The sequence below is a fragment of the Acartia tonsa genome, chromosome 15 (assembly GCF_053477335.1).
Source record: "Acartia tonsa isolate MP-2025a chromosome 15, ASM5347733v1, whole genome shotgun sequence".
In the NCBI taxonomy this organism is placed as follows: Eukaryota; Metazoa; Arthropoda; class Copepoda; order Calanoida; family Acartiidae; genus Acartia; species Acartia tonsa.
This window is the reverse complement of record NC_137274.1, coordinates 14,763,568-14,777,256: the sequence shown is the minus strand read 5'-3', so window position 1 is coordinate 14,777,256 and position 13,689 is coordinate 14,763,568. Positions and strand designations below refer to the sequence as shown.

The 13,689-nt window shown below is 29.4% G+C and overlaps 1 protein-coding gene and 1 long non-coding RNA gene across 2 annotated transcripts; both read right to left on the bottom strand.

Moving 5' to 3' along the window:
- Positions 1-2,108: 2,108 nt before the first annotated feature.
- LOC145307133 (uncharacterized) lies at positions 2,109-3,762 on the bottom strand. Its single transcript, XR_013875308.1, has 3 exons — positions 3,699-3,762; positions 3,323-3,470; positions 2,109-2,155 (listed from the first exon to the last, which is right to left on the bottom strand). It is a non-coding gene; the product is annotated as an uncharacterized LOC145307133 (long non-coding RNA).
- Positions 3,763-4,518: 756 nt separating this feature from the next.
- On the bottom strand, positions 4,519-7,592 carry LOC145306931 (uncharacterized). Its single transcript, XM_080149270.1, has 4 exons — positions 7,478-7,592; positions 7,030-7,092; positions 6,290-6,552; positions 4,519-4,861 (listed from the first exon to the last, which is right to left on the bottom strand). Exons 1-4 carry the CDS (start codon positions 7,577-7,579, stop codon positions 4,519-4,521), a joined length of 771 nt encoding a protein of 256 aa, XP_080005396.1. The 5' UTR covers positions 7,580-7,592.
- Positions 7,593-13,689: the final 6,097 nt, after the last annotated feature.

The following is a 13,689-nucleotide window of genomic DNA, read 5'->3' as shown; positions in this document are numbered from 1 at the left end:
ACGTTTGTCGCAGTAGGATGTTTGTCGGTGTACTGCTGAAATATAGTGTAGAAGTTTAATAAATTTCAAATATCTTTAGAAATAATTTTCAACAATACGCTGAAATATATCAGCATGCTTTAATTATAATTTTTTTTAAATTACGATCCTATCACCCTCTCATTATTTGTGTAATTGCTATTGACTTGGTGTCAGAAGAGATATGTCTGGTTAGAGTTAGGACTGACCACAATGGGCTATACAAGAGACATGAAAAATGTAATATACTACTGCTTTGTCAAGTGCATGAAATAAATATCAAGAGAAAGGTTGATTGTCTATTTAGTGATAAGTATCATTTGACTATCCAAGGATTTCTAATTTAATTTTACAACTTACAGCTGGTCCATCTATTATACAAAGTAGAATTATGTCTCCCTGTCTGTCCGTCCATCCCATAAGATCTTGGTAACCACTGAACTGAAAGGATTCTACTCTTTAGGGAATATACCACTGAACTGATTGGATTCTACTCTTTAGGGAATATACCCACTTGTCCTGTGATGGTTTTAAGCTATTTTCTAGGGGGGTGGGACACCCCCAACCCCCCAAAATAACAAAAAAATACCCCCCCCCCCAATTTTGCATAAATTTTGCCAATTTGCAATGGCAACTCATTCACAATTTTTTGGCTGGGTAGGTAATAGAGGATGTAATAATTCCCATACTATTACTCACATCATTTTTTAAAAAATTTATCTTGGGGAAAAAGCCCCTAGAGTCTAGGGGCAAAGCTGCTAGTAAGTATTTTTCAGTAATGTTTTCATCAACCCCAAAAAATTGCCTAGAAACAAGGTTCTTTAAAAAAGGGGTGATGTATGCAAAATATAACTCAGACAAAAAAATATTAAACTAAGAAAAGGTTATTGATTATACTACACTTTTTTTTGCCCTCTAGCTCAAATAGATGCTGTTATAAGAGAGGTGTCAAACATCTTAGCATTCAGGCCCCTTATGAAACTTTATTGGTCAGGTTGGGAGATTGTAGAACCTCTCCCCCCCCCCCCCCAAATTTTATATCAGCTAATATCAGTAGAGGGCCAAAATATGTGTAATTTTTAATTATAAGTCAGTCTAAGTCATATTTAGCTTCCTTTGCTCCCTTTATTAGGAACCTTTTTTTATTTTCTTAGTTTAAAACTTTTTAAAAAATGTCAGCTAGAACAACTTTTAAAGAAATATATTAATCTGTTTTAAATGATAATTTTGCATACTATGCAAATATCACTATCAAGTATTAAATAGTATAGTATAACTATTGTAATTGACTATTACCTTCAAATGTTAGACTTTTTTTAATACAATCTTGAATTTTTTTACATGCATCTATTGTTGTATGAAAAGCTGTCCAAATCTTTATTTTGTCCCTAGATAATTTTAGAAGATAAAAAATTATCAATTTTATTAACATTCAAAATCTAAATTGAATAAATAAATTTACAAAAAATATAATCTTACTCTGATTTTGACAACATTTTATGTTTTGGCTTGCAGGTTGTTAAAATTGTTTCTGCAATTTCATAATTGGTAACTGCTTGTTCATAAATGTAATAAACTGGACATTTGAAGCGGTTGATAATTTCATGAAAAGCAGACACAACTGATAATATGTGTATTTTTATATAAATAATGTAAAGAAAACGTTGTCAGAATGACATGACAACAAGGATCCATGGTCCAAGCTTTCTTTAAAAGGGGTTAAAAATTCCTGGACAAAATCAACTAGGGGGTAAAATTAGCTTGAGAAGGGTATTTACCCATATGCAATCTGTTAATTACCCAATCTAAAATCGGTTGATGGGGGGTACATACCTCCGCATAAACCCTTTTAAGAGATATCACCCCCTAGAAAAAAAAACTCTTGCCAAAGAAAAATTTACAACTTCTTTTAGAGCTAAAATGAAAATAGGAGGAGGATGAAACTTCAAAAAAAATGATAGGGGGAGTAAATATGCCATTTAAAATTGTTAAGGGTTTAAAAAAATATAAATAATTTTTTAAAGAAAATAATTTCAAAATGAAAATTTCAGATTGCATATAAATATTTATAATCAAATAATAATACATTCCTAGTGATTCGTTAGAGTTTTTCAGTAGATCACATGCACTCTCATTTCTAAATATTTTATTTGAAGAAGCTTAAAGTGCCTATAATGACATCATTCAATACAAATGATATTGATAAATATTCATTTTACCATTGGTCAAATAAAATGTATGCTAACATATCATTGCTCATATTTATAGGCATTTATAAGCTGCTTCATTTCAATTGATAAAGTATTAAAGGGCGAATATAGGTTCAATATGATATGAGCTTATATGAAAGGTGCCATTACATACTTTTAAAATAACTATGCTAAATTTAGAAATTCAAAAAAATTCTTAAGTAGATTTTACAATTTTTGCGTTCACTTCAACATATGATAAATCAGAAAGTCAACAAAATCGTTTTTTTAACCATTATAAGACCTTTTTTTCACTATTTTTCTTAAATCAATTTGATTGTTATATTGGCATGCATCTTATATGATAATATAAATGTTTATTTGTTTTAATTATATATTATTTTATTACATTTTTAATTTCCGTCAAAATATTTTACGCAAGAGTGCCTCAAATATAGCGTCAAGGGTAAATAATACGTTTTAAAATTTATTTTCTCTATGAGCATCTGTGATTAATCCCTTATGAAATATTTACCCTAATTACGATACGTAACACGAACATACATACACAAACATGATGCAACTTTTAGCAAAAAAAATAATATTTTTTTTAAATTAGTGGTTCAGCCCTTACTTTTTCAATGTACTTTTACAAAATTATTTTATGAAAAATATATTTGATCAAAAGTAAAAGTTGCAGCATCCAATGTCTGTCAAATCCTTTCCTCTTTATTATGACTATGATTGAACGAATTGGATCGGTTTTTGGCTAGAAACAGACTTATACAGTTGAATATGTCAATGTCTTTAAGTTATTTATAATCTATATAATGGCACATTTGAAATAAGCTCATATTATATCAAACCTATATTCGCCCTTTAAGTTATTTGTAAGCAAGTATGTCTTAAAAGATTCTGTAACTAGCTAGAATAATTGTTAAACAATTTTCTATCGTAAAGTTTAAGAAATTACAAATGACAAAAAATTATTCAACCAACACACTTTTAATATTTTTATGTCAAGAAACTTTTCAAAAAAAAAATTCTGTCAATATTCCAAGGGAAATTTTGTTTTGGCAGCACTAGCAATACTAGTTTATTTTTACAACAAATACCTTTGAATTAATTTTTCAATGTTTTCAATGAGTAGGTTAATCTCTGTTCTATTCATGTTTTCTTGAACTTGAACAAATCCTGTTTGTTTAGAAGTTTCAACCATTGACAATACAAAAGATGTGATGATAAAACCAAGAAGAAGAAAACCTAAACATGGAAATATGTTGCATTGTATATTAATTGTGATGCTAGACTTCAGCAAGTTGACTTTATTTATTGATTAGTTTTTATCAATTTTTTGTCAATAAGAAAGAAAAAATATACAAAATAGGATTAAATTTTAACCTAAAACTTTTAAATGCTAACAATATAAATATACAATAAAAAATATTTAAGAACCTCACAAATATCTTTTGTTTATTTTTTAAAACCTACCTGCAGCTAAATCAATAATTCTTCTCTTTAGAATCAATCTTGGATAAAAATTAAGTCCAATTCTAAATGTTAATAAAAGAACCTTAAACACAGTATAGATTGCAATGCTTTCTTCAAAAGTACTTCCAAAATTAGTCTGGTTAGGGAGTTGTTCTTGTTTAAATATTTTTTTGTATAAATTTTTGATGAGTTATTAAAAAAATAATTACCTTTTTAATTTTTCCTTTCCTAAATTGTCACCAATATTTCCATCTAAAAAGGTTTAATGAATTTTTAATTTATTCCTGAAAGAGTTGCAAAGTTTTTATATTTTTGAAAACTTTCTGCTCACCCTAATTTATATGGCCAATACTACCCTTCCCCCTCAAACTGTTAGTCCTTGGTTAGTTTATGTTGCCTTCCAGGTGTTTTGAATGAAAAGAAAATAAAAAAAGTTATGAATAACCTGTAGTGTTTTTAACTGATACTGGAGTGATCTTATATTTTTCAAGAAATAAGAAATTGACCCAACATGTCTTGAATATCAAATATTGACAAAATTCTATGTTTGATATCATAAGACATGTGATAATTGTAATCCACAGAATCTCCTGAAGAGTCTGTAACTTCTTAGCTCTTACTGCACAGTTCCACCTATCAATATAAGCTATTTATACTATACTGAGAAGAACAAACAAAGAAGTACATTTATTGTTTGTTTTAAAAATTCATAATGTAAGAAACTAAACTTTCTTTCAGGAATAATAATTTTCTTGTTTAGGTTGATTATTATAGTCAATTGTAAATAAAATTTAACCAGAAAGCCAATTAAGAAAACACCTTACCACAAATCTGGTGGAAGAAATGGAATGACATTTTTAGAAATTAGATATTGTTGTGAAACAACCAATACAATCAGAATGCAAGCAATTGCTTTGTTTTTAATTCTTGACATCTGGCAATTTTTTACAAAATTTGTTTCAGGAAACTTATTTTGATGAAATGAAGGAACAGGTATAAACAGAAAAGAACGGTCAGCAAGATTGTTCCATTCTTGTTTTCCATTGTACAATGTGGCAAGTGTAGGAATGATGAACACCATTAAGCACAAAGAAGAAGTTACAATGAAAACTCCAAATTTCCAGCTAAGGCTGAAAACTATGAGGCTCACCATTGTAGCTAACCTATAACAATAATTATTATTTATTATATCAAAATTGCTACCATTTTAAGTTTTATTCCTAGAATTTAATTACTCATCAGATAAAGCTAACCAAAATTAAGCTCAATCTCAATAAATATTTTAAAACTTTTTTAACTGAAAGTAAATCATTCTATATAATTCTATTTCATTTAATTTTTTTCTTCACATAATTTGTTTCAAATGATAAACTTTCTATATGGTACATTTCTTTTACCTTATTTATCATCTAGTTTTAGGGTTAAAAATATCTAAAAATTTGATTGACAGTGTCTTTTATTTTAAATAAGGTCATGAACAAAATCAATTGAAATGATCAAACCCTTTAGCGCCAATTGGGTTGATTGAGAAGTAACTGAAACATTTTCTAAGCACCCCTTTTTTAATAAAAGATCTGTATTTTTGAAATGTGTTATATTAAAGGACGCCTGCAAGAAATAACACGCTTTAACTGCTGAAAGACTGCCACAAGAAGACCCAATACCCCAAATTATAAGCCTTCAGCTTCAATAACAAAAAAGTTCTAGGCATTTCAAAATAGCATTTTATGTACAATGGAATTTTTGAAAGATTTCTAATGGTCACAAAAGAAAAAACAATATTAAATTACGTTGCCTAGACATAAAATTATAACCTTATCTTTGTCAGAAACTCAGATTGCCTGTAACTGATTACATTTTTACAATAAAAACACCACATTTCATAGTCAAAATCTATGAAAAAAATTCGATTTAAATTGCATTTTTAAACGAAAATCATAGCGGAAACAAAGGGGTAAACTAATACAAGCTTAGCTGTGATTGGTTGTTAAGCTGATTCAGCCTTCTGATTGGCTACAGTCGATTCGGTACAACGCAAGTAAAACTTAATTTTTTTTAATGATTTTGACTATAAAAATTGGTATTTTTATTGTAAAAATATAATTAGTTACTGGAAACCTAAATTTATGACAAAAATAAGCTTATAATTTTGTTTCTAGGCCACGTAGTTTAATTTTAAAGTTTTCAACATGAGCATTGCAATTCTTTCAAAATTTCCATTGTACATAAAATGTCATTTTAAAATGCCTAGAACTTTTTTGTTATAGAAGCTGAAGGCTTCAAATTTGGGGTATTTGGTCTACTTGTGGCAGTCTTTCAGCAGTTAAAGCGTGGTATTTCTTGCAGGATTCCTTTAACTGATTGTTATTTATGCTTTTTATCTTATACACAGACAAGTAAGACGAATGGTTAACGGACCCAACATGTAAAATCCTCAGACAGAAAAACTCAAGGCATCAAATTTTTTTTAAATTTTATACACAGACAATGGGATGAAAATACCTGTACTTCTGTATTAAAGGTTAGTCAATAATTTGCTTATCCCCCCCCCCCCTCATTCCCTCTAAAGGTTTAGAGTTAAATAATCTAACCTTGCAATAATATCCACAGAACTCCTAACCATCAGAACAAACTTATCATTAATCTTTTGCTCAATCTGAGTCACATTTATTTTGTAACTGCTGAGCCCCCAGATTATTGTAAATGTTGATGTTGTGATACTGATAATGTCCAGATAATAACTGCTCTCATCCAGGAATTCATATGTGCCTGGAGTTGTTAGGAATATTTTGAAGAGAATGATACCAGATTGAAGGAAAAGTTGCAATGTGGATTCAACACATACCTCATACAACTGCAATACAAATTTCAATTTATGAGATTCAAAACAGTTTTAAAAAACAGGAAAATTAAATAGTCCACTCAAAGATAGCATAGAGTGAATGAAACCCTTCAAAAAATGGTGAGTACCTATTACCTATTTTTTCATATTGAGCCTATTATTACATTTCTTGTGAAAGGGAATGAGAAGGAATTTTTTAATCTTATTATCAAACCTAAGATAGAGAAAAATGATTCTTTCAACTAATTTTCACTAAAGTCATGACATGAAGAAATTTTCTGGATTATAAAACTAGGAAGTAAATTGTCTTTTTGCATTATGTTATTAACACTAAACTCTCTGACATAGTTGAATTTTTTTTATAACAGCAAGATAACTGTGTATTTAGTCATCAACTCATTCAACCCCTTTTGCTACTTATGGATGTTGACATTTTTATTTGCATAATTTTGAGATTTTTTTATATTGATGCTGAATATTGTTTGTTACTTTTTCTCTTTGATATTCTTTCTTCTTCTTATCATCATGTGGATTCAGAAAACATTGAAATCCCTTAATAATTATAAAGATGGTTTTATTTGTAAATTATGTTTTTAGACAACATTTAAATAATGGTTGTTTAATTGATGGTCCTATTTGTAAAATTATTTTAGAGAAAATTAATAGGATTTTAGTTGATTTGAAGTGAGGGTGGTCATTTGTTTTCTTTTAATTAAGCCAAGGTATTAAATAGACATTTTTCTTTTAAAATTTAACTTTTTTCTACACATAAAAATTCAATTTATAAAAAATCCAATTTAAAAAGCAGCAAAATTAGGAAAAAATAAATTGATTTTCATTTATACAAGGAAAAAAGTTTAGTTTTAATGCAAGTGATGACTTCAATATTTAATTTGGATGAATAACTTAATATAGATTAAAATAAAAATTTAAATACCTTGTACACCATTACAGGCTGATAACAAAATGCCAACAAAATTTTTTTCCAATTCCATTTTCTCTTTGATAAAAGATCCAAGATCAGTGAAATACTTGGCATGACTAATATGAAAACTAAAAAGTAAAATATACATTAGTAAGTCAAACAAATAATTGCAAAGTTTGAATTAAGTTAAATAATCATTGTAACAAGGATGACAACATCCATACGTAGCGAAGCACAAAATTTTGTGGATGGGACTGACCGTCATGGTTGTTTCTTCAAACGACGTGAAATTTAATTTTGATATCTTTAACTGAAAAAATTTTGAAAATCGGACTAAAAACACCAAAGATATGTGGGAAAATGTAAAAAATATAAAAATAGCCAGAAACCTGCGAAAAGGCAGTCTGACCGTCATTATTGTTTTCTCCAAATGACGGAAAATTTAATTTTGAAATTTTTAACTCAAAAATTTTTGAAAAATCGGACTAAAAACACCAAAGATATGGGGGAAAATGTAAAAAATATAAAATAGCCAAAAACCAGCAAAAAGGCAGTCTGACTGTCATAGTTGTTTTCTTCAAACAATGTGAAATTTGATTTTGATATGTATAACTGAAAAATTTTTGAAAATCGGATCATAAACACCAAAGATATGGGAGAAAATGTAAAAAATATAAAAATAGCCAAAAACCTGCAAAAAGGCAGTCTGACCGTCATTATTGTTTTCTCCAAACGACGGAAAATTTAATTTTGATATCTTTAACTAAAAACATTTTGAAAATCGGACCATAAACACCAAAGATATGGGGGAAAGTGTGCAAAATCAAAAAAATAGCCTAAAACCTGCTAAAAAGCCGTCCGACCGCCATTGATGTTTTATAGTTAATTGTGCTCCTTAATGATGGGAATGTTGTCAAAAAATTTCAGAATCCTATCTTTTATAGGAGCTGAGTAAATCCCATTTCCCCCATAGCGTTACGGACTGACTGACGGACTGACGGACGGACATAGTGAATTATAGAGTAGCTTCGCTACTAACATAGTGAATTATAGAGTAGCTTCGCTACTAAAAAATAACAAAAAATGAAATGTGAACCTGAAGCAATAAATCCAACTGAATTTGTCTGTTCTTTTCCAAATTTTGTATACTTGTATGTGTAGTTGGCAACTTCTGCATGTTAATTTAACTAATAATATTATTTGATGCAATATGCCATCTGACAATATCTAAGATACATAAGTCTAAGTGTATATATATTTAAAATTTTAAATCAGATTTTTATTGGATTATTTTTTATTTTGGCCCTAGGAAAATTTTATGACTACTCCATTGTAATAAGAAATTAAGGTCATCAAATGATAATAAACAAAAGTCATTTTTCCAGTACATAGAGCTTTTTATGAGGTAACAAATGAGGTAAAAGATTATTTTTGTAAGCAGATCCCTTCATATCAAAAGAATAAAAGTTTGGTTCAAATGATTTACTTTTTCCTTTTAGGATACTCTATAGTTTCTATTTTAGTTAATTGATGTGGAAAAAGAAAGAAGGTAGATCAATAGAGCTATCTAGGTATATTTTATTCCTAATGATATGAATTAATTAAAGATTAAGGTAAGTTTACAGAAAATTATAGAGTTGTTTTAAGTTATACATTTTTTTCAATTGGTGCAAAAACTTCTAAAAATTAGTCAAAGAATTAACTGATAAAATAGATTTTAAAAATCAGATATATTTATTTGATTGTTTCCTGTTTGCTGAGAATACTCCACATATTCATTCTAAAACAAACAAAAGATGATATTGCATTATAAAATCATAATATTAAGACATTTTAAAACATTGTTTTATTTCTTTATATTAAAACTAGCTGCCACGCCCCTAGAGTCCTCTAGTGGCACTTTAAATGATTGGTTTTATGACCTATGAGAAGCTACCCTGTTCTGGGAACCTGACAAACAAGACAGACACACATCCTGTTACTTTAATATAAGGATTAAATCAATGAAAATTTCCTTACCCAGTTAAAGCTAGAATTGATCCAGTAGTTTGTGGTAACAAAGATGTCACTGGTAAAATCCCAGGCAGGCAAACAAACATCAAGAACCAAGAACACAAAATTTGCCAAAGTTAACAATTTCCTTATCTTTACCAAACTAAAAATACATTATATAAAAATATTATTTTTTCTGTTTAATTTCAATAAAATTGGAAAATATAATAAATAGAATAGCTTAGTTTAATCAAATCAGTATTAAATAGGACATTAGAATTGTTGTAAAAAAAGGTGAAACTCAACATTTAAATTCTATTTAGTAAAAATTGTAGAGTTGCTATTTTTTTATAAATCATAATTAACTAAAATACCTAAATCAACAATAAGAGCTATCCATTGTGGATAGACTGACCATAATTAGAGAAAAGCTTTGCTTTTAAAAATTTAAGCCATTTTTATGTTTGAGAGAAGAAATCAGAGAGATATGTGACAATGGGCTGTTTATTACACTAGTCCATAAAGTTTTATAATAACATTTTCCTATTCATTGGCTTACAAGCTTCAATGAATTTTGATTTGTTGATTCATAAAGTTTAGTGTTCAAACATTTCAACTACTAATTTCAATCTACAGAAGGGGTACATCAATTGATTGGTGATTGTCTTATCCCTTTAGATCCCTGGAAAAAATCCTAATTAAACTTTTAATGAATTTATTGAAAGACAAAGTTCCTTGTCATGTGCTTTATCTAAAATTATAAAAAAAAGTAAATAAAGAGGAAAAGTAAAGAGGGAATAAATGGGAAAGTAATGAAGTAAGAAAAACAAAGACATAGATGGAAATAAAAAGAGTTCTGTAAGCCGTTGTACTATCACTGTGTGCCCTCATACCATCATTGCTGGCTCTCATGAGTAATTCATATTTTTTAGATTTAGAATTTTTTTATCTAAGATATTTTGCTATTTTAAAAAATGTACAAACGGACATTTTAAAAAGGTATAGCATAGCAAAGTTTAAAAAAATATTCATCTAATACTGTAGAAAAGTAGAAAAGAAAGACACACTAAAAGAAAAAGAACTATTGGATGTGTTTAAAGTCTTAAAAGTACACCAAAAGACACTTTTATTGTTAAAGAATGTTTACCTTGGAAATCTTTTTGTGAAGTATCCTTCCTTTACCTAAAATGATTTTAAATCATAAAAATAAATTTTGGTTAATAAAATTCCATATAAAAAATTTCAATATATGTATATATATTTATTAGTACCTGAACACATTTCTCTTGCTTTTCTCCTGGGTTTGATAATTTAAATTGATGTGGTGAGTCTTCTCCTTGGTTTGATAATACCAACTTATGTGGTGAGTCTTCTCCTTGGTTTGATAATACCAACTGATGTGGTGAATCTTCTCCTTGGTTTGATAATACCAACTTATGTGGTGAGTCTTCTCCTTGGTTTGATAATACCAACTGATGTGGTGAGTCTTCTCTTTGGTTTGATAATACCACCTGATTTTGTGAGTCTTCTCCTTGGTTTGATAATGCTACCTGATATGGTGAGTCTTCTGCTGGGTTTGATGATACCAACTTATGTGGCGAGTCTTCTCCTTGGTTTGATAATACCAACTTATGTGGTGAGTCTTCTCCTTGGTCTGATAATACCAACTTATGTGGTGAGTCTTCTCCTTGGTTTGATAATACCATCTTATGTGGTGAGTCTTCTCCTTGATTTGATAATACCAACTTATGTGGTGAGTCTTCTCCTTGGTTTGATAATACCAACTGATGTGGTGAGTCTTCTCCTTGGTTTGATAATACCAACTGATGTGGTGAGTCTTCTGCTGGGATTGATAATACCAACTTATGTGGTGAGTCTTCTCCTTGGTTTGATAATACCAACTGATGTGGTATATCTTCTCCTTGGTTTGATAATACCAACTTATGTGGTGAGTCTTCTGCTGGGATTGATAATACCAACTTATGTGGTGAGTCTTCTCCTTGGTTTGATAATACCATCTGATGTGGTGAGTCTTTTCCTTGGTTTGATAATACAAACTGATGTGGTGAGTCTTCTGCTGGGATTGTTAGCACCAACTTATGAAGTGAATCTACTACTGGAATTGTTAACACCAACTTATGAGCTGATTCATCTGTAACATCATGTTTCTCTGAGAAAATTTTCTAAACAAAAAAACAACAATGGCAATTTCTAATAATTAAGTTTCTAGAATAAGTTTGAATGTCAAATTACTCCCAAGCTTCTAATGGTTTAATTAATAATTCTAATAAAAAACTTCATTACTTCATCCCCTTTATTTAAAGAACTTTAAGATTTGACTGAAAAAAATGTAAAATACTCTTGCATGCAAAAGTTTTCAATATGTGCATCACATTTTTTTAGAGTGTACCTGTAAAGATTTCCCATCCTTTATTTCATTTAACTCCATTGTCACTTCCCCAATAGCAGCACTCATTATTTTAGTTTATCTTATTCAATTCATTTGGATTCTAAACCTAGTCCATCTGAAAAATGTTAAATTAAAAAAATTAAAATTTCTGTGTCTTTAATTTTTTTTGTTATTGATATTATTTATGATATAATATGTCCATATAAAAAAGCCTTTACTAGTTTTTTAAAACAATCAGTAGGTGTTTGAAAAATTACATATGTAAAAATATGCCTCAAATTTATAATAGCTATTTTTCTATATCTCCTTGAACAAGAGTGCATTTAAGAGCTTACAGAATTCAAAAAGTTTCTTTGGTTCTTTGTGATTCTTAGATTTGAAAAAAATCACTCATGACCGTGACTCCCTTCCCCTCCACTCATTAATTCCTTAGTCCCTTTTAATTGATTGACAGATTAACTCATAAGTCAAAAGTAATCTAAAATAAAGCACTTTTAAAGCAAATTTCAAATCAAGTTAAATTGCATAATTTTAAGAGATTAAACTTACTTAATAAAGAGTAACTTCTTTTAATCATCAATGTATACAGTTTTAAAAAGAAACTTTACCAAAAACTTTACTATTTGATCTAGTTTTACAGGAAAATTAGCCTTAAACCAAAGATATAGGAAAATATGTAAAATACTAAAATATCCAAAAAAAAAAAACCTCCTAAATGGCATTCTGACCGGTAATGGACGTTTTCTTTAAGCGACGGGAAAGTTAATTTTTACATCCTTATCTAATAAAATTTTAGAAAACAGACAACAAACACCAAAGATATGGGGAAAATATCCAAAACACCTGCTAAAAGCAGTCTTACTGCCAGGGCTGCTTTTATAAGTAATTATGCCCTAATGATAAGAATGTTGTCATAAAGTTTCAGGACATGAAGATCAAAGGATATTTATAGAGTAGCGTTGCTAATAAAAATGGAAATAATTTTTGAAAATTGACAGAAAGTGGCATAAAGCTTTATATATTAACTAGATAGATAGATAGATAAGTCTAAAGAGAAAAGACAATGGTCTAAAAACATGGACCTATAAAAAGCTTCACTGTAAAGAAGAACAATATTGGGTTCAGTGATTAGCGAGACCCTCTGCTATAGACAAAAAAGCTTCCTACTATAAAGATAGATAGAAGCTACGCCCCTGGAGGCCTCTAAAAAGGGGGTTTGGGGATGACCCTCCCATTCTTTCAATTTTAATTTTAAAAAGAACGAGTAAAAAAATATTTTTTTGGGGTTGGCGGGCTTTTTTCAAGAGGCGATTTCTCTTGTGAGTGTGGTAGGTAACAATCCAAATATAGTTCAAAACCTCCCAGGGCCTACGAGAAGCTACCCTGTAAAGGAGAACCATTTTGGTTCAGCGTTTAACAAGATCCTTCGGTACACACAGATAGACATAGACACAGACAAACATTATATTTATATACTTGCACTTGTATATGTACTTGTCTATAATACAAAGTAAAATGATGTCTGTCTGTTCATCTGTCAGTCCGTCTGAAGCTTAAGATCTCGGTAACCACTAAACCAATTGGATTCTACTCTTCTGGGTATATACCTATTGGTCCTGTGATGGTTTTAATTCATTTTCTTGGGGGTGGGACACCCCCAACCCCCCCCCAAAAAAAAAAAAATTCAGGCCTTTCCTTTACATACATTGGCAGGATTAGAAATTTTAAAAAGAATTTTTTTTAGATTTCCTCTTATAAAGAAATAAGCTTTTTTCCTGTAATTTATAATACAAAGTAGTACGATGTCTGTCTGTCTCTCTGA